The 20,378-nt window shown below is 37.0% G+C and overlaps 3 protein-coding genes across 4 annotated transcripts; all 3 read left to right on the forward strand.

The window, feature by feature from the left end:
• Nucleotides 1-4,976: 4,976 nt before the first annotated feature.
• LOC112164345 lies at nt 4,977-7,550 on the forward strand. Its single transcript, XM_024300554.1, has 5 exons — nt 4,977-5,073; nt 5,160-5,291; nt 5,385-5,443; nt 6,404-6,587; nt 6,688-7,550. The coding sequence occupies exons 1-5, from the start codon at nt 4,977-4,979 to the stop codon at nt 7,548-7,550; spliced, it is 1,335 nt and encodes a 444-aa protein (XP_024156322.1).
• Nucleotides 7,551-8,527: 977 nt separating this feature from the next.
• Nucleotides 8,528-15,490, forward strand: LOC112164346. Its single transcript, XM_024300555.1, has 3 exons — nt 8,528-8,963; nt 9,075-9,251; nt 15,417-15,490. Exons 1-3 carry the CDS (start codon nt 8,528-8,530, stop codon nt 15,488-15,490), a joined length of 687 nt encoding a protein of 228 aa, XP_024156323.1.
• LOC112167774 (CBL-interacting serine/threonine-protein kinase 16) lies at nt 14,618-20,023 on the forward strand. Of its 2 annotated transcripts, XM_024304851.2 has the most exons (6): nt 14,618-15,702; nt 16,332-16,373; nt 16,467-16,575; nt 17,311-17,409; nt 19,310-19,532; nt 19,673-20,023. In XM_024304851.2, the coding sequence occupies exons 1-5, from the start codon at nt 15,563-15,565 to the stop codon at nt 19,331-19,333; spliced, it is 414 nt and encodes a 137-aa protein (XP_024160619.1). In that variant the 5' UTR covers nt 14,618-15,562; the 3' UTR covers nt 19,334-19,532; nt 19,673-20,023. The 2 variants fall into 2 exon arrangements, 1 of the variants encoding a protein (XP_024160619.1); XR_005799992.1 differs by lacking the exon at nt 14,618-15,702 and having other exon boundaries at nt 16,231-16,373; nt 17,321-17,409.
• Nucleotides 20,024-20,378: the final 355 nt, after the last annotated feature.

Here is a 20,378-nt window from a genome sequence, read left to right on the forward strand (position 1 = left end):
ATTGGGCATTGATACAAGAACTGCCAAGCAAGTAACAGAGTAGCAGCCAATTACAAGAGGTATAGGGAGTCTAAAGAACAAGAGGCTCACTATATGGAAGAAGGAGGCCATGACCCAGACGTCAACCTCACAATTGTAGACTTTAATGGCAACAAGGAACTTGCTCAGTCAACCGATGCCCCAGATTTTGACTGATCTGCTTTATTTACTTTATTTTCCAAAAACAGTTGTGAAGGCATAATGCTTCATTCTTAATTAGACTATTACTTGGTCTTAAAGTTTATTTCAATAATGGTTTGATGAATTAGAACAAGACCTTGATTTGATTATCGTTGGCTTATTAATAAATTTCAAATTTTATTCTGAAGTACTGAATTTATTCAAATTTATTTTCTATACACATATTTACATGGTTCGATATTGCAATATAAAGATGTAAACCAATACATCTAGAGAAAAAATTATTATTAGAATGAAAAGATTATCATTCTACTAAAATAGCATTACTCTAAAGAATCTGAGATATATATTTAAAGTCAAAAATGCTCTGTATGCACCAAGAGCTAATCGAACCTTGTTAATGTCTCAAAGCAATTTGTGCCAACGGTTGTCATGTAAAAACACACCGTGAGAATGGAACTTAATACCTTGATATTACATCTAATGACTGTGGAAGGAAACACATCTAAGAGAAACTTATGAGTCAATCTAGTGGACTGTACCTCACTACGATTCGGATCATTGAATCTTATACTGTCACCAACAATGAAATGTGGGACACTGACTCATACAGGCTTTTGCATGACCGCCTATGGCACCGAGGTCGTGACATGATGATCCGTATTTTTCAAGAACTCACACGGACATCCCTTCTTTTGAGTGAAAAATGGGAGAAAAATCCGTCACACTGCAAGGTGTCGGTTCTAGGATTGCTCAAATGCAGTCATTGCTTTCTGAAGTACCAGAAGCACTACCTCCCTCCCATTATGCCTCATTGACTATTTCAAAGGCACATCACTCGTTTTGCAAAGCCTGCTCTTTAGCAAAAATAGGATCGAGACCTTCCTATGCTAAAGATACAAAACAAAACATTCCATTCTTACAAAGGATACAAAGAGATGTCTGTGGACCTATCCATCCAGAATGCGGACCATTCAAGTACTTTATGGTTCTGGTGGATGCTTCGACAATCTGGTCACATGTCATTTTATTGTCTACAAGAAATGCTGCAATACTCCTAGCATAGATTATACGTTTAAGGGCTCACCACCCTGATCACCCTATCAAGTCTATAAGGCTTGATAATGCTGGAGAGTTTACATCAAAAGCATTTGATGATTATTGCATATCTATTTGGATCGACGTAGAGCATCCTGTACCTCATGTGCATACACAAAATGGTCTCGTAGAAGCCACCATCAAACGGCTACAGATGGTGGCTAGGGCATTAGTTATGCGCACCAACCTGCCTATATCTGCATGGGGTTATGCAATATTGCACGCAGCTTTACTTATTCGTTTAAGACCCACAGCTAGCCAACCATTTTCTGCGTACCAGTTGGTAACTGGATATGAGCCTGACACTTCACACTTACGCATATTTGGTTGAGCAGTATATGTGCCTATTGCGCCCCCACAGCGCACCAAAATGGGTTCTCAGAGACGATTAAGTATTTATATTCGATACGAATCCCCAACAATTATCCACTATTTGGAACCCTTGACAGGCAATCTCTCTACCGCTAGATTTGCGGATTGTCACTTTGATGAGACAGTCTTCCCGTCGTTAGGGGGAGATAGGAAAAAGGATTTTCCAAGGGAACGACAGGAATTGTCGTGGTTTGTCCCCACTATGTCTCATCTTGATCCCCGCACTTCATAAAGTGAAAGTGAAGTAAAAAGAATATCGATCTTCAGAACGTAGCAGATTCAATGCCTGATGCATTTACTGATATCGTAAAAGTAACGAGATCACATATACCAGCTGTAAAGGTGCCTGCAAGGTTAGAAGTCCCCAACAAGGGGCACGGTGCTGCAGATAGAGGCACTGCAACCATACTTAGTGGAGGTGTGGTTGAGGCCATGGCTCCCCAAGGAAGAGGGGGAGGTCACTTGGTTCGATTGACACTCACCCAAGGAAGAAGAGGGTGAGTAAGGCACAAACCAATCATCAATGTATAGAATCCCTCTCATGAGATTGTCTCTGATTATAGTTATGTCCATGAATCAATACTGGAGGACGCTCCGATGTTTGAAATGATTCCAGAGAACAAAGAAATCTCAAAGGATTACGAGAGTATGTATGAGTTGATACAAAGATCTTCCATACACATTAATGATATATACTGTTGCTCAAGGAATCATAGAGCACGATGATATCGAACCACGCTCTGTTGAAAAATGTCAACAAAGAGCATATTGGCCTAAATGGAAAGAATCAATCCAGGCAGAATTAGATTCTCTGACAAAGAGACAGGTATTTGGTCTGGTAGTGCTAACCTCACCAAGTGTAAAGCCTGTAGGACATAAATGAGTCTTTGTCAGAAAGCGTAATGAGAAGAATGAAGTCTTGAGGTACAAGGCTCGCCTTGTGGCGCAAGGTTTCTCACAACGCCCTGGAATTGACTACAAGGAGACATACTCTCCTATAATGGACGTTATAACGTTCCGCTACTCAGTTAGCTTAGTAATTTCCGAAGGACTGGAAATGCACCTCATGGATGTGGTTACTGCATATCTCTATGGGGATCTAGATTCAGAGATATATATGAAAAGTGCCTAATGGCCTTACATTACCCAAGTCAAGTGACTCTAAACCACAGAGTGCGTTTGCAATTAAGTTGAAACGCTCACTTTACGGATTGAAACAATCCAGACGGATGTGGTATACCCGTCTAAGTGACTACTTGATTGGGAAGGGATATAAGAACGATGAATTATGCCCCTGCGTATTCGTAAAGAAAACAAGTTTCGGATTTGCAAATTGTAGTAATACATGTCATAACTGGTACTCTTGATGAAATAAGAGAAACCGCGAGCTACTTGAAATCCGAATTTGAGATGAAGGATCTTGGGAAAACTCGATTCTATCTAGGTCTTGAACTAGAACACCGAGTTTGTGGAATATTAATCCACCAGTCTGCATATGTCCAAAATTCAGGCGATATAACATGGACAAAGCACATCCTGCTAGCACTCCCATGATCGGTCGAAGTTTGGATGCAAGGAAAGATCCATTTCGTCCAAAGGAAGATGACGAACAAGTGTTGGGAGCTGAAATTCCCTATCTAAGTGCAATAGGCGCATTATTGTACTTAGCCCAATTTACTCGACCAGACATTGCATTCTCAGTGAACTTGTTAGCTAGATTTAGCTCAGCGCCAACGCAGCGTCACTGGAATGGTATCAAGAACATTTTCGATACCTAAAAGGAACCATTGACTTGAGACTGTTATTTCCCTACAGAGAGACAAGAGGGACCGCAGATGGAAATGCAATCCCTAAAGGAAATGTTGATGGCGAAAATGCCACTCACTACACTAAAACGCCAAATGACGTTTTGGTCGGTTTTGCTGATGCTGGATACATATCTGACCCACATATCATTCCCAAACTGGTTATGTATTTACCAATGGGAACACGGCGATATTTTGGAGATCAACCAAGCAAACCCTCAGAGATCATCGCTCTACATGAGGCGGTCCGTGAGTGTGTATGGTTAAGAGCTATCATCACACATATTCGAGGGACTAGTGGTTTGAGTTCTACCACTGAAGAGCCTACTTGCATTTATGAAGATAATGCAGCTTGCATTGAACAGATGAAGCTAGGTTATATTAAGGGTGATAACACAAAACATATATCGCCAAAGTTGTTCTACAATCAGCAACAACAGACTCTCCTCAAGATTCAAATGAATCAAGTAAGGTCTGAAGAGAATGTGGTAGATTTGTTCACCAAATCATTGCCGAAGGACACATTTGAGAAACATGTGAAAAGCATAGGAATGCGAAGATTTTTCAAGCTCCCTAGATTAATGTAAGTATAAGGGGGAGGTATAGACGTCAGGGGGAGTAACACATACATGTCATACTCAAATGTAAAAGGTGCGTTGTGCTCTTTTCCTTCGACCAAGGTGTATTTTTGTCCCACAGAGTTTTTATTGTTACTTGGCAAGGTTTTTAGTGAGGCAACAACTCATGCACCATTTCGTCTTTGACTTGGCACAAGGGGGAGTGTTAAAGGAAAAACATATTGTGTGCCTTCGTCAAAGTGATTGACGGAGAGGGAATCAAGCAATTACCGATTAACATCAATCATCATGGATTACGAACCAATCAGTAGTTAATGTCATTATTGTAATTGTTCTTTCCATTGAAATTCTCTCCCTATATAAAGGGGTTATGAAATGAAATGAGTAGACAATTCCAGTCCATTTTTACTTTTACAAGAAATAATTTTTTTTTTTTTCAGGAAGAATTTTTTTTTTTGGTAATACTTTAAAGAAGAATTTTAGAACATTGAAATTTGTCACTGAACTTCCCCAAAGAGGGAAGAATTGAAATCATAACTACTTAAAAAGAAAATTACATTAGCAAAAGGTGGACCCCAACTGAGTAAATGTGTATGCATAAATGCCATATTAAAATGGAAAAGAAATGTGAGAAATTCACATCCATTAATTTCTCTCACTTTTTACGGACCAATGTTTTATCAATGTTCAAATAATTTAGTACATGAAAATCATAGGTGTTGAACAACAAAATCATGCTGATCACCAAAGTACACCACAGTTTGAAAGAGAGAATCAAAGAGCGAGATGGCGAACAAGTCAAAGCATTTGGCGGGCTTCAATGAGTTCAATACAACGTGATGAATATTTAGCACGACTACGAGCCAATTATCATTGTCATCGCGGGCAAACATCAAATCATGAGGATAATACTCAAGTTCCAAATAGAATACGCTTAAGCCATATGAGGCAATTAGCGCGGTCAAATGGATCCCAAGTGCCTGGTAATGGAGCTAATCAAAATGATAAGAACAATGGTAATCACATAGCGGTCAATGAAGGTAAGAAATGACAAACATCAATGTATTTTCAGTATTGTTTGAGTAATGAAACTGCAATTATTCATGTTTTTTTTTTTCCATAATAGGAACATATGAAAATTCTAGAATGCGCTTGAGTCATATAAGGCAACTAGCACGGTCAAATAGGTCGCAAATGCCTAATAGTGGAGTTAACCAAAATGCTCCGAATAATGAAGATCACATAGTACTCAATCAAGGTAACAAATTTAGTATATTAAATATATTGTTGATAAATATATTGTTTTAGTAACTAGCACAATTATTGACATCGATTTTTTTTTTTTTAACAGGAACCTCTGAAAATGTCATTCCTCAAAATAGCATGACCTATAATAACAGTGTTGTCCAAGTACGTCTTAGAGCTAGAGGTTGCAGATCTCATAATTGTGCTCGGAATTTTCATGAGAACATTGGAATCACAAAATATCATTTACCTGCACCAAAAATATGTCCACATTGTCATGCCTGCCAGTTCTATCACGAGAGCAAAGATATGTGTTGCTTGAATGGGAAAATTGTAATTCCTCCAGTTTAATCTCTTCCAGAAATGGCCGAGCTATTTTCTGCAGAAACTCTGAGAAGCGCCCATTTTAGGCAGAATATCCGTGCTTGTAATCATGTATTTTCATTCACATCAATGGGCGTGCATGTCGACCAAAATCTAGCGATTGGTGGTGGCACATTCACTTTTCGTGCTCAAGGATCCATATATCATAAGATAGGAACTCTTCTACCAAATGAGGATAATAGACCAAGATTTCTACAACTGTATATATATGATACAGACCATGAACTACAAAATCGTATGTTAGAGAATGAATCATTACATAGAGATGTGGTTGAAACTATACAAGAAATCTGGAATCGGCATAATCCATTTGTGCGGACACTTCATCACCTAGCACAACGCGAAGATTTGGAAACTTGCAGACTCATCATTAGAGAGCAACCTGCAAACCAACGTCAGTATAGTTTGCCTACAGAGTCTTAGGTTGCTGTAGTAATAGTGGGAGCAGATGATGCAGAAAATCTGAGAGGTCGTGATATTGTAGTACAGACAAGAGAGGGTCAACTTTTAAATGTCCAAGACTGTGCGGGCTACTATGATCCTTTACAATATCCATTGCTTTTACCTTATGGCACATATGGATGGGATGTGAATAGTCGGAATAATAATGGTACAAAATTGACGTGTCGTGACTATTACGCATATATTTTGCAGGTTAATAAACCATTCTTCATCCTCTTATTGTGAATAAATTAACGTTAATTTAAACATCGTGTTAATTGGTAAATTTTATCATTTCAGATTCGTCCAGATGATGAATCAATTTTACTTCGAGGAGGCCGCCTGTTACAACAATATGTCGTCGATAATTATGTGAAAATTGAGACACAAAAGCTTAAATGGATTCGCAGTAATCAAGATACCCTGCGACGTGAACTTTATAATGGACTCCAAGACTCGCTAAATGCTGGTGAAAACAATGCAGGTATGAACTTTATTATTATTATTATATAACTATAAATTTTTATGTTGACTTTAGTATTCTTAAAAACAGGTGTTTAACCCCACTTACAATACCAAAACAGGTAACATTGGTCGCAGAACTATTATACCTTCCTCATTTATCGGTAGTCCACGTGATATGCACCAGAGATACCAAGATGCAATGGCTTTAGTCCAAAAATACGGGAAGCCAAATATTTTCCTCACAATGACATGCAACCCGAATTGGGAAGAAATAAAGGCAGAGTTATTACCGGGTCAAGTGGCACAAGATCGCCCTGATTTATGTACCCGGATTTTTCGTGCCAAATTTGAAGAGCTGAAGGAAGATATTATCAAAAAAGGGGTCTTAGGTACTGCTGTTGCACATGTTTATGTCATCGAATTTCAAAAACGTGGTCTCCCACATGTTCATATGCTTCTCATGTTAAATGACGATGATAAGTTGAATAACCCGGATGATTATGACAAAATTGTTCGAGCTGAAATACCAAGTCAAGATGAAGAACCGGAGTTGTACAATGCCGTATTAAGGCACATGATACATGGTCCATGTGGAGCACATAAGCGTAACGCCCTATGTATGAAGCGTGGGAGTTGTAAACGAGGTTATCCTAAGCCCCTTTCAGCCAACACATTTCAAGAGAATGACTCTTATCCCATTTACCCTAGGCGAGATGTTCACCCAAATGCAGAATCTGATTTCAATCAAAGTAGACAAGTAGATAACAGTTGGGTTATTCCGTACAACCCTTGGCTACTCACAAAATATGATTGTCATATCAATGTCGAAGTCTGTTGCAGCATTAAGAGTGTTAAGTATTTGTATAAATATGTCTACAAAGGTCCAGATAGATTAACATTTGAAGTTCGACCCGAAGCTAATGAAGATGAAATAAGGAATTTTGTTGATGCAAGATGGGTTTGTGCACCAGAGGCTTTGTGAAGAATATTCAAATTTGTAATGAATCGTATGTGTCCTTCAGTGAAACGATTGCAAATTCATCTTCCAAATAGAAAGAGTGTTTTCTTTAATGCCAATGAAAGGGTAACAGATGTTCTCGCAAATGATAGAAACTCAATGACGATGCTCACAGAGTTTTTTACTAAGAACATGTATTATGAAGGTGCGAGCCAATACTTATATCGAGAGTTTCCTGAAAGATTCAGATGGATTGGCAAACATAAGACATGGGAGGAAAGACAGACTAACCAAAAAGTAATTGGTAGAAAATATACGGTATCTCCTTCAGAAGGAGAAAAGTTCTACTTACATGTTCTTTTGAACCATGTTAGAGGGCCTACATCATACGAGGATTTGAGGACAGTAGATGGCATCTTGCAACCAACATTTAAGAAAGCGGCTGAACAAAGAGGTCTGTTAGAAGACGATGATAGTATCTGACAATGTTTACATGAGGCTTCAAGCATACATATGCCTTCATCTTTAAGGAGATTGTTTGTCACTATCTTGGTTTATTGCAAGCCTCATGGGGTACGAAGTTTATGGGATGAATTTTACCAATTTATGATAGAAGATTATGCTTCTTCAAGCACTGTAGTCAGTGCACGTATCACAAACGGACTCTTACGAGACTTAAACGGATTGCTGGTGCAACATAGTAAATCTATTTGTGCTTATGATTTGCCTGAAATGGCTGATGATTATAGTGAAGATTCGTCAATGCCTAGGCTAATACAGGATGAAGTTTCAATTATCATTCCTCAAGAAGACTGCGATGCAGTTCATCTCTTGAATGAGGATCAATCATTTGCATATAATGCAATAATATCAGCTATTGAGTGTAATGACAATGCCATATTTTTCGTTGATGGTCTAGGAGGGACTGGAAAAACATACTTATATCGTGCACTTTTAGCAACCTTGAGAAGCAATGATCATATTGTATTGCAGCAACAATAATGCCTGGTGGGAGAATGGCACACTCCAGGTTTAAAATTCCACTCAATCTTGATGCATCTTCTACATGCTGTATTAGTAAACAATCTAATTTAGCAGAGTTGATACGAAGATCATCAGCGATTATTTGTGAAGAGGCACCAATGATGCATAGATTTGCATTTGAAGCTCTTGATCGGACTTTTGAAGACATAATAGGTGGTGATTTGCTATTTGGGGGCAAAGTGATTATTTTTGGGGGAGATTTCCGACAAGTTCTACCCGTTGTCCATAAGGGTACAAGGTCTCAGATGGTCCAAGCCAGTCTGGTTAACTCTTCATTTTGGAAAGATGTGAGGATTCTTCGTTTGCAGCAAAATATGAGATCTATCAATGATCCAGAGTTCTCAAAGTTTTTACTTAATGTTGGTAATGGAGGACAACCATCTGTGGTTGAAGGCATGATATGATTACCGTCGTGTATGGCCATACCATGGGAGGGTGAAGAGTCAATCAACCGATTAGTTAATGAAGTTTTTCTTAATTTGGAATCTCATGTAAATGATGCAGCGTATATGGTTGAATGGGCAATAATCACTCCAAAGAATGATGATGTTGACGTGCTTAATGAGATGATCATAAAGCAATTTCCAGGGCCTGAACGTATCCTGTACTCTTTCGACTCAGTTGAGGATGACACCAGAAATATGTACCAACAAGAATTCTTAAATTCAATTTCACCTTCTGGTATGCCCCCACATCAGTTAACTATAAAAAAAAGTGCTCCCATTATGCTTTTGAGAAATATTGACCCTACGATGGGATTGTGCAATGGTACACGATTGACTTGCCGTGGATCATATAACAACCTTATTAACGCAGAGATTTTAACTGGTCAATTTGCTGGAACTAGAGTATTCTTACCAAGAATATCTCTAAAGAGTGCTGAGAGTTCTGGACTCCCTTTTGATATGACAAGAAAACAATTCCCTGTAAAGTTGAGTTTTGCACTTACTATAAATAAATCATAAGGGCAAACGATACCGAATGTTGGCATCTACCTTCCAGATCATGTATTCAGTCATGGGCAGTTATATGTCTCTTTATCACGAGGAATTTCAGAGGCTACCACCAAAGTGTTAGTCAAGAAAGGCTCATTTAAAGGCGAGGAAGGGGTGTTCACAACAAATGTTGTTTATAAAGAGATTTTGCTTCCAGCAAGTTAACGTCATCCAATAATTGGAGCAAATGTGTTGCAATAAAGGAATTATCTAACTACATGGTATGTACTTCACTTAGTAGACCCATTTCACTTTGTAGTAAAAAACCAAACACACTATCTTATGTTTTGTTATTTTTTTTTTCTATTTTTTTAAAATAATTTTTTGTTCTTCGTACTCTCAATTTGTAGTTTGGGCAACGACTGATGACAAATGGGTGGCTGAGATGGAGTTGATTGGAGCATGTGGACTTTACTTTATCGAACAAATATGTATATAGGCACTTTGTGGAAGTTTCTTTTTAAAAAGTATGTTTCGATTGTAAAGATTTGTATATATCGATGCATGTTTTATGTTTGTTACTAATGGATTGCTAAAGACATATACAATATTTTATAATATATATGTTTGTTACTAATGGATTGCTAAAGACATATACAATATTTTAAAAAATCTGTACATGAAAAATAGGAGTTAGGTAATATGCAACATAGAAATTATATTGCACTCATGAGTAACATTTCAAACATGCGTAGCAAGAGAGGAAGGACAATACGCACACGCGAGCGCGGCCCTTCCGCATGCGCATCACGCGTGCAAAAAGGCTAGTAACAGTAACACCAACTTTAGTATATAACGGTAACACTACCTTTAGTATGTAGTAAATAAACGAAGTGGTGTTGGCTCAGTAGTTAGAGCACCCACTATCTATGTATGAAGTCATGGGTTTGAGTCACCATGTGGGCAAGAGTGAAACTCTTTGATCCTCTTTTTTAAAAATAAAAAAAAATGTAGTAAATATAATATACTATAGTTGGTAGGCAAATCCAGTATTCCATAACAGAAGTTTTCAACTCAATTGAGTTGTTTTTTGGCCATTTTGGCTCTAAGATTTTCTTTGCACTGTTCTTTAGTAATTACCTGATTCTGTCGGCAATTCCTCCAACTGAAAATCTTTCAATTGGTTTCTCAGCTATGTTTTCTCTCACGGCTGTTCTCCAAGGTTCAAGAAGTTTCCTATGTAACAGGTTTACTAGATCAGTGTTTTCTAGTTTACCTATTGTACAGTAGTATTCTTGGAATTCATTTAGATATTCTTCAAAATATCTCATCTCACAAATTTTGAGAGCATAGATATTTGATTTGGCCGTTTCTTTAGGCTTTTTACTCAAATTTGAGAGATCTCCACAGAATTGATCATACAGGGTACTGCAAAATCATATGGTGATTTTGAATTTTTTATTTATTCTAGCCAGTCTCTCCCTCTGGCAGTCTCTTTGAAAGACAAATAGTATTTTTTGGCTACTCTAGTGAGAGTAGTTTCATAGTACACCTGAAGATCTGGTGCTTCAAACTTTCCAAGGGTAAGAGTAGAGGCCATCATGAGGCTATCTACCTATTGGTCAATAGCTTTTCTTTTATCTAGAGCCTTGTCTAGATTTAGCCATATTTCATAATTTGTGATTGGTACCCTAGGAATGTTGTCCTCTGGGACAAATCTTTGACAATTTCTTTCTTCTTTTTCACCTATAGGGGCTTTCTGTACAGGGAGTTTCAATTTTCCCTTTTCTCTGATGATAAAGGTTTTGGAATTGGAGCTTTCTCCGTCTTCCATTTCTATATCTTGATAAGGAAGGATTTTTCTTACCTTTCCTGTTTTGAACTTTTTCATTTCTTCGATTAGTTGTTCTAATCGTTCAGTATTTGCGCAAGATTCTACTTCATCATAGAGTTCATAGAGCTTTTTTGCTCTAAGCATATTTACTAGTCTATTCAGATCAGCTTCTAATTCTTCTTCAGTAATAGGATCTGTTGGTTCTTCAATAGTGAATTTGGTACCATTAACACTAGCTTCTCTAGTGCTGTAGCATCTTCTGAGATGATTTTTGTTTATCCTGACATTTTCAGGACATATATCACTTTTTTGTGATCGTCAAATTTTAGACTGATATCTCCAGTCAATCTGCTTTCATATATTGCCACTTTGGCACTTTCTGATGGCTTCTCTGGACCAGATAATTTTCATTCTATAGGAAAAGTTACTTTATTCCAAGTAACCTTGTGAATTTGTTGTGAGTGGTTTTTCTGACTGGTGAGGAATCCAGCAATAAGACCTGGGATGTTAGATATCCTTGTCTTAGATTCTATGGTGATACTTATCAATTTATAATATATCTTATATACTATTGGAAGTTCTTGCATATTTTCTTTTATTCTATATAGAAGTATGAGAACTTCCAATGTCAAAAAGTCCTGAATCTTCAATAATGATGATGTGGCACATTGAAGATTTCCAAATTTATGTGATGGGCCTTCTAGACATGAACTTGTAAAAGATGTTGCAGATTCCCGTCCAAGCTGAGCTGCCTTCACTTAAATTGCCGTAACTCCTTCTAGAAAAGTGGGAATTGCAAACCGTAAAATTCCTCAGAAACTAGACATATGGGGCTTTCTGTGCATATAGGGACAACTCCTAATTCCATCCGAGAAGTTCCTAGTAATTCAGCGAAGTTAGGTTCTAGACCTGAACTTGTAAAAGCTATTGCAGATTCCCATCCAAGCTGAACTGCCTTCACTTAAATTACCATAACTCCTTCTAGAAAATTCGGAATCGCAAACCGTAAAATTCTTCAAAAACTAGACACATGGGGCTTTCCGTGAATATAGGGTACAGCTCCTAATTCCATCTGAGCAGTTCCCAGTAATTTAGCGAAGTTAGGTTCTAGACATAAACTTGTAAAAGATGTTGCAGATTCCCGTCCAAACTGAACTGCCTTCACTTAAATTGCCATAACTCCTTCTAGAAAAGTCAGAATAGCAAACCGTAAAATTCCTCAGAAACATCTACATGGGGCTTTCCGTGCATGTAGGGTATATCTCCTAATTCCATCCAAACAGTTTCCAGTAATTCAGCAAAGTTAGGTGTTCTGCACAACAGTTTTTGTGTTAGTTACTTCAGCTTAGCTTCTTTTCTTCTTTCTTTGAAACACACCTACAAAGATACTAAACTAACGTATATGAACCATAATTAAGGAGAACTAAACATATATACCAAGAGAAAGAGGCATAGAAATATAAGAAAATATGAGCACATCAACATACATATATGGATATATATATATATATATATATATATAATAGTTTACGGGCTTTTACGGGCAGGGCCTAGCGGGCTTTTGGCCGGCCGGGCTGGGTTTTTGCTGGCTTTTTGGTTGGCCTCCATCGGCCTACTTGATCCGCGGGCTTTTCGATGAGGCCTGATTAACTATATAATCTATCACTGTTTCATTAGTATTAATTGTATGAATGAGATCATTTGGAATAGGATCAATTAGAGGAAAATCACACACCCAATTGAACATCAAGAAATTAATTGTCCTGCCGTTTCCAGCAATCCAATGCATACCTTTGAGGATAAGTTGTCTTGCATCCAGTATGCCCTTCTAAGATAGAGAGTTCGACAGTTTTTTCTTGACCTGAAAGAAAGAGACATTTCTGAGCTATTTTTTCCTGCAATTTAAGACCACCAATTATGTTCATCTGTTAAGATTTTCCGAGCCAATTTGACAATTGCTGCATTGTTGAAAAAAGCACTTGGCCTTATACCAAGTCCCCCAATATTCTTTGGAGTGCACACTTTGTTCCAAGCAACTAGGGGATTTTTTGTATTTGAACCCCAAAAGAAATCCATGGCTTTGTAATTCAAACTATTAGTGAGTTTTTTGGGACATTTAAAACAAGACATAACATGATTTGGTATATCAGCAAGGTTGGATTTAATAAGGGTTAATCTTCCAGCCCTTGAGAGGGTGCCTTTCTTCCAACCTGCTAACTTATTTGAAATTTTCACCAACAGATCCTTTGCATTAATAGGATCTTTCCAGAAAATAACATTATGTATGCCCAAATATTTGCCAATAGTAATCTTCTATAGTATATTAAGGATATTAACAATATCCAGTTTCATAATGTTGGGAACCTTGGGTGAAAAATAGAGAGAGGACTTATGGAAATTGATTTTTTGTCCAGAAGCTAAAGAAAAATTGTTAAGGACATTAAGCATACATCTAGCAGCTTTCTTAATTACATACACTATGGAATACAATTTTTTTCCTTCTTTGTTGCTAGCTGAATCTTGATACACCTAAAATAAGCGCATAAATAAATCCCTACAACCACAAATGTTAGTCAATCTTAGTATAGGAAAGAATGGGTCTCCCACAGGGGATTATGCTTAATATGCAAATCTAGACTCAAAAACATACAAAACACTAAAACTGAACTCTTTGTTTTTTTTTTTTTTTTGAATAGGAATTGATTTGATTAGTTTGGTGAGTCAGAGGTCCAAGCAAGGAGAGCCATCAGAGTCATTTCATTTCAGATAAAAAAAAGACGATCGAGATAAAACCAAAAAAAAGAAGAATAAGAAGAAGGTTGGAAACTGGGAAAACCCTACTTTAGCAAATTGGCTATCATTTGAATATGAAAAAAAACCCAACAGTGCATGGCAAACCCTTATCATGGTATCAAGTCATGAAAACAGGTCAGGATCTAATAGAACTTATATAAGGAATTCCGGGACAAACTGGATAACCTATCTAAGCCACAACTAAACTCATTAAAGTCTAAAGAGACCCTCGCTAAACAGCAAGCCTAAACTAACACTACTAGAAATCTGTTCATTTACATCACATCATTTAAATCGGTTAGACTTGCACATGATGTAAAAAAGTAAGTTGACATCGTTTTAGAAAAATATCGATTTAAATGTATATCATTAACATCGGTTCTTAAAATGACTGGTGTTAAAAGTTTTGTTCGAAAATTTGCGGGAACCTAGTTTTGCAAAAAGCGCTAAGTCTTTTAAGTGAAATGAAGAAGCGGGGACTAAAACTCAAAACTTTCACACTTAGAAAAAAAATTGCGCCGGACCCCAAAACTGAAACACAAACCCTAAGCTCAGTCTCGACCTCCATTCTCAAGCCAGACTCGAGCTCCTCCTCCTCCTCCTCACCATCACAATCCTCCCTCCTCCATTCTCAGGCGAAATCTGAAGCGTCGAGATCCCGATCTCGATCTAAAATTGAAGTAACAGCTCTGAATCCTAGGCCCGGCCTCAATCTGAGATTGGCAGAGTCGAAGAAATTAAAGAGGCTTCGAATTCTGATCTCCCTCTCCACCTTGCTCAACAGCTCACTCTGGTCTTCTCCGCCCTCTGCTCCTCAACCCGCCGATTCAATCTCCGATCACGAAGACAACGGCTTACCATAGGCTAGAATTTGGGGTCGTTGACGGTCTCTATCAAACCCTTACCGTCCGATTTGGTCAAAAAGCTTCTCTTCCAGCTCCTGAAGGGCGTTGACGACTGTAACGATAACATCATCCTCACTGAAACCTAGACCTAAGAATCTGCTGCTTGACCAGAAACAACAGAGCCTCAAGATTGGCGATGGGATCAGTCAGTTTTTTGCTTTCTTTTGCGAGTTTTTATGCCAGAGACGGTCACTTTCTGTTACCAGGCGCTGGAGATTTTGCTTGGGTCCACAGATTACTCAACTTGGCGGACATTTGGGCCCTCGGCTGCATCTTCGGTACTTTCAATTTCCATTCATACTTTCTTAATTCAGTTGAGATTTTAATGGTTCAATTAGTTGATTGAGTGTTTTGTGTATTCTGAAATTGAATATTGTAGCTGAGATGGTTACTGGGGATGTTCTGTTTGTTGGAAGTACTAAGATTCTCCCAGGTAGGGCTTTGGGGATTTGAATAAAAACAATTTATTTACTGGGATTTATAGCTTTCTAGCATATGGGTTCTACATGAAGCCCAACATTCTTCATGGAACTTGTTCTTAACAAAACATTAGGAACTTGTTCTACAGAGAATTTAGACCCTTCTCTCAGAAAAAAGAAAAGAGACTTTTATCTCAGAGAGAGAGAGAGAGATTGGAGATCTTGTCAGATCGGGAACAGAAACCTGTAAGAGAAATCTCTAACATTCTTGGTGTTCTGTTCTGTGTTTGTTTTTGGGATTTCTGCAATGTTAGTTTAGTTTCCAGTGCAAAGCTTGGAGCTTTGAGGGTGTTTCTAATTTTTCTTTAATGGGTATATCTTTGTTATGCTAATGGTGGCTATTGACTGGTTCTTTGTTTCATCTGGGTTCAGAGTTGACTTGCTTTTTATTTGTGTTTCTGTGAATGTGAATGAGCTTAGAAATGAAAAGAGAGCCCTTTTTGTGTTCATGGGTTTTGCTCACATCTGTTTGATTATTCAAGTTTATGAATTTCCTCTTAAATTTTCTTGCAAATTGAACCATCCTCCATGCCTATGAGTTTGGGGACCTCAAGCTTTTATGGTGTTTACCTTTACCCACACACACATAGTCATGGAGTACGTGTAATTTTTCTTTTAGCCTTATTCCTTCACACCAATTTATAGGAGCCAGCCTTGTTGGGACATCATTTGTATTGTTGTTTATGGTTTACTTTTATGAACACACATACATATATTAAGCCTAGTCTTATAATTGAGAAGAATGAACACTTTTGTTGGCAGAAAAACCTGTTTTAAAATTTGATATGATTTTCTCTCATTTCTTTCACTTTCAGGTTGTGTGAAGGTGGAGAACTACTGGATAAAATTTTGTCCAGGTAGAATTATATTCTTTATATTGAAACTTGTGGTTGGGCACTTTCAGATTTATGATTTCAGTTTGATTTATTCTCAGTAACTCCTTGTGGCAGGGGTGGAAGATACACAGAAGAAGATGCTAAAGTTATTGTTGTGCAAATATTAAGTGTTATTGCCTATTGTCATCTTCAGGGAGTTGTGCATCGTGATCTAAAGCCAGAGGTACAACTACATTCAGAGTTTCTACTTTCCACTACTTTCTTGCATTTGGATGGAATAGTATTGAAAGTCCCCTCCACATTTAGTTTGTTTTACATCTTCAGTTCTCGTCCGAACCTATTACCAATAACTCTTTTCATTTGACTGCTTGGTAGAATTTTCTTTTTGCCACAAGAGAAGAGGATGCTTCAGTGAGGGTTATTGATTTTGGTCTCTCCGATTTTATAAGGCCTGGTAATGCTTCCACATACTATTTTTCTTGGCTTCAAGAATGTGTTACTGCACTTTGATTCATGCCTTGGACTTCTTTTGTAATAGGCTAATAGCTTCTTGCTTATATTAGTTGTGGTTGTAGTGTTTTTTTTTTTTTTTTTTAACTCAGATGAGCTTAAACTACAGGTTTTCTGGGATCTTTGGAGGCATTAAAGAATTACTTTGACTGCTTACTTATATAAATTTTAAAACAAGTTTGAGTTTTTATATTTTTTCTTACTGATAAAGACTGTAGTATTTTAAAGTAGGGTTTTATTCTGTGTAATTTATAAACTGTTGAAGGGAATACAATTTCTTGCCACCACTATTAGACTATTTAACTATAGGAGGATCTCTTTGGTATGCATATTGTCGTGTTTAGTGGATAGTTCATTAGATAATGATGTTGTCTGTGGCACTTCGCAATTTCACTTCTTCTCTGTGCATATATTTGTTCAGCACTTTTACTAAAGTAATGAACTGCAGGTAATGCTAGCCTTCTTTTCGGTGGGCATGAATTTGTTGTCAGGTCTTGGTGCAAAGATTGAGAGAGAGTCCAAGCTGAAGCTCAATGACTTTGACAAGGTTAGGTCATTCAATATTGTGGACTTGTCAGGTAGATATGCTTCACTATCATGCTTATCTACATTTTCAGGCTTTTAAGAAAATATATACTTGCTGAAAAGTTGATATTCTACTTTACTTTGCCACTTAGGTGATAATATAGGATGCATGAGATTACTTATTCGTATGAGTTTCTTCCTGATACCAACTTCATTGACGTTTCTCATATGTTTTTAAAAAGAAGTTTCTTTCTTGTCCCTCATTTTTTAATAGTTTGATTTTTTTATGTCAACTTCATTGACATTCCAGGTTTTTGCAATGTCAGAAATAGCTCTGGGACTTTTTCTAGATGTAGGTGCCTCTTGTTATTTCTCGAAGCTTTTTGGATCCTTTGGTAATGCTTGTTATATCTTTGGTTTACATTTGTGTTTCGATTGCCCCACCTACAAATGTTGCTTCTTGATAGGAGAAATAAGTTCTACTAATGTGTAGAGGAGGGAAGGATTAGTTCCCCCTTTCTTATATTCCACTTTCTACATGCCATTTAGCCTCTGGCAATTAGTGTGTGCTTAAAAAAAAAAAAGAGTAACAAATAGTGGCATACCAATAAAGATTAGCTCTAGGTTTGGACACTGATATCCTGCAACTATTTATCTTATTGGTTCAATAACTATGCTACTCAATATCTCTACAAGAGAATTACTTTATTAGGTTTGAGATATTTATGGTGTGAAAGTTTCTTGTTTCTTTGTGATCATGGGGGTTTTCTAGATTTATTTGATTTAAGAGCACAGCCTATGCTCCATTGCTTCATGTTTTAGCTGAAAGGTTTAGAAAGATAAGGAATGCCACACGCAAAAAATAAAGATGAAAAAACATTAATGGTCTGCGTTATTTTCTTAGCATTTAACTTATGGATGGTACTTATAAATATTATGAATTATTGAATATATATATATATATATTTATATATGTTATGGTGCTCCATTTTTATTGTTTGTGTGGCGTGGGATGATTTATTGGCATATAATCATTTGTGTTTCTTGTGAGTTTTGATTTGGCAACTTAGTATGACTAGCTTTGATATGCAGTGTTTATATGAGGACAGTGTTTATACATAATATTCTTGTGTCCATCTACATTGTATCATTTTTCAATGTTATTGGGAATGTATATTTGTATCTGTTTGTTTGGAGAGCATTTGATGAATTATATTCTGGAATGTGGTTAGTTAGTGTTAGCTTTTTGTTCAAGGCTAACTATGTTGGGTTGAATCTTGTTTAAGAATTTCATTTGAGACTTAATCCTAGGCCCTTAACTTGCTTCTTTTTTTAGTAAAATGTAGGAACCCCCAGTATTATAGTCTGTTTAAATCCTATTATGTTGCTTTAATTCAAATACTAATTTTTAAAGAATATACTAAGGAGACCTGATGTCATGGAGTTCTATATGAAATGCCAATATACTCTATTCATGAGCTATATCCAATTATTCGTCCCTGTAGTGATATTTGTTCCTCATTTGGACATTAGAGATTAAGTTCCCTCAACTTCTGTCCACTATACATCTAGTTGAAAAAGTTGGATATCCTTTTATTAGTATGTTATGAGATAGCTATATAATTAGCACTTCAGAATGCCTGCATGTCATTATCCATACAAGCAATCCACGGTCTGGGAATCATGCTCATGGATTGAAACTCACACTACCAAGAATGATGCATTGTACTGATTTATGATTTACTAACAGTTCTGCTGGTGTGCCTTTCCAAACTGGTAGGCACTCTTGATGTTCTTTCTATGACATGAACTTGTTTTATTCATGTGAAAGGAAGTTACAGAAACAATGTTTGACTGATTGTAATTTGTTTTTGTCTATTGTTCATGTCTTTATTTTATTTTATTTTTTCTGTATTTCATAGGCTTGCCATCTGGTTGTTGAGTAAATGTTATGCTCCATTGAAAAAGATTGATATGGTCCAACTAGCAAAGATTGTAAAATGCTCAGAGTCATTGTGGAAGTTAATTAACATATCATACAACTGTTGAAGCATGCGCGCATTCTTAGTATAAGCTACCACGAGCCATGGTTCACAAATACAGCAGAGTACTTCAAAGGTTGGCCAAAACAAGAGTTGGCATGGGGTGAGTAACTCATACCGTGGTTGTCCTACATTCCCACTACTGGTCAGATGAACTTTTATTCAATGCTGAAGATTTGAAATGATTTGTTTTAATATCTAAAAATAATTGGAGAAAAGAATTTATGTTTATGTTCTCTACAGACTTCAACATTACTGCGTTTCTTCTTCTTTATCAACCATGATACATATGGAGCTCCCACACATAAATGTCTTCTCTAAGATTGATTTGATACAGAACTATGGAAAGCTAGGTAATGGCTGCAACTTTCTTCACTTTTTTTTTTCCTTTGCTTACACATGGCTTGCAATGTAACTGTGTGGAAAGGTGATATGATATTATGGGGTTTTACTGCATTTGGAAACGAGTTTTCCTGCAATTTCATGTATGTGCTTTTGACACAGGTACTTGCATGAATTTCTTACTCAAAGAGATGAATTTGACACCACTGCTTTGTTGATCCGGCATCTACATATAATTGTTAAAGACCAGACTTAGTACGTATTGAAGTGGCTGATTATATACAGAGTTTGGCTACCAACATGATTAGTCTTACTCAAAGTTTTTGCTTTGAAGCAAAGTTTGGGGTTGATCTTTTGTAGTTAGTTGCTAATATGTTTATGGGCTAGCCTTTGTAGGTTTTGGGGTTTTATTTTGTGAATTATGTAGAATCATGAATCAAGATTGGATGATGAGAAATGTACTTCTAGATCTTTTCCCACCAGCAGCAGTTAGATGATTATTTGCACATCATTCTTATATATATGAATTTATGTATATAAATGGGAAACAAAACACTAATGTCAAAGAAAACGATGTCAATTCAGAGATTACAAATCAGTACCTAAA

The sequence above is a fragment of the Rosa chinensis genome, chromosome 5, assembly GCF_002994745.2.
Source record: "Rosa chinensis cultivar Old Blush chromosome 5, RchiOBHm-V2, whole genome shotgun sequence".
Classification (NCBI taxonomy): domain Eukaryota; kingdom Viridiplantae; phylum Streptophyta; class Magnoliopsida; order Rosales; family Rosaceae; genus Rosa; species Rosa chinensis.

What these genes read in the sequence shown, in the direction of transcription:
- LOC112167774 (XM_024304851.2), top strand. Translation starts at nt 15,563, where the DNA reads ATGGAACTTGTTCTTAACAAAACATTAGGAACTTGTTCTACAGAGAAT. An exon ending in CAGATCGGGAACAGAAACCT is followed by an intron (nt 15,703 to 16,331) that starts GTAAGAGAAATC and finishes TTTCACTTTCAG; the next exon opens with GTTGTGTGAAGGTGGAGAAC. An exon ending in ATCGTGATCTAAAGCCAGAG is followed by an intron (nt 16,576 to 17,310) that starts GTACAACTACAT and finishes AATGAACTGCAG; the next exon opens with GTAATGCTAGCCTTCTTTTC.
- LOC112164345 (XM_024300554.1), top strand. Translation starts at nt 4,977, where the DNA reads ATGAGGCAATTAGCGCGGTCAAATGGATCCCAAGTGCCTGGTAATGGA. An exon ending in ATAATAACAGTGTTGTCCAA is followed by an intron (nt 5,444 to 6,403) that starts GTACGTCTTAGA and finishes TTATCATTTCAG; the next exon opens with ATTCGTCCAGATGATGAATC. An exon ending in TGCTGGTGAAAACAATGCAG is followed by an intron (nt 6,588 to 6,687) that starts GTATGAACTTTA and finishes ATACCAAAACAG; the next exon opens with GTAACATTGGTCGCAGAACT.
- LOC112164346 (XM_024300555.1), top strand. Translation starts at nt 8,528, where the DNA reads ATGCCTGGTGGGAGAATGGCACACTCCAGGTTTAAAATTCCACTCAAT. An exon ending in ACAACCATCTGTGGTTGAAG is followed by an intron (nt 8,964 to 9,074) that starts GCATGATATGAT and finishes TAAATGATGCAG; the next exon opens with CGTATATGGTTGAATGGGCA. An exon ending in AAATTCAATTTCACCTTCTG is followed by an intron (nt 9,252 to 15,416) that starts GTATGCCCCCAC and finishes TGAATATTGTAG; the next exon opens with CTGAGATGGTTACTGGGGAT.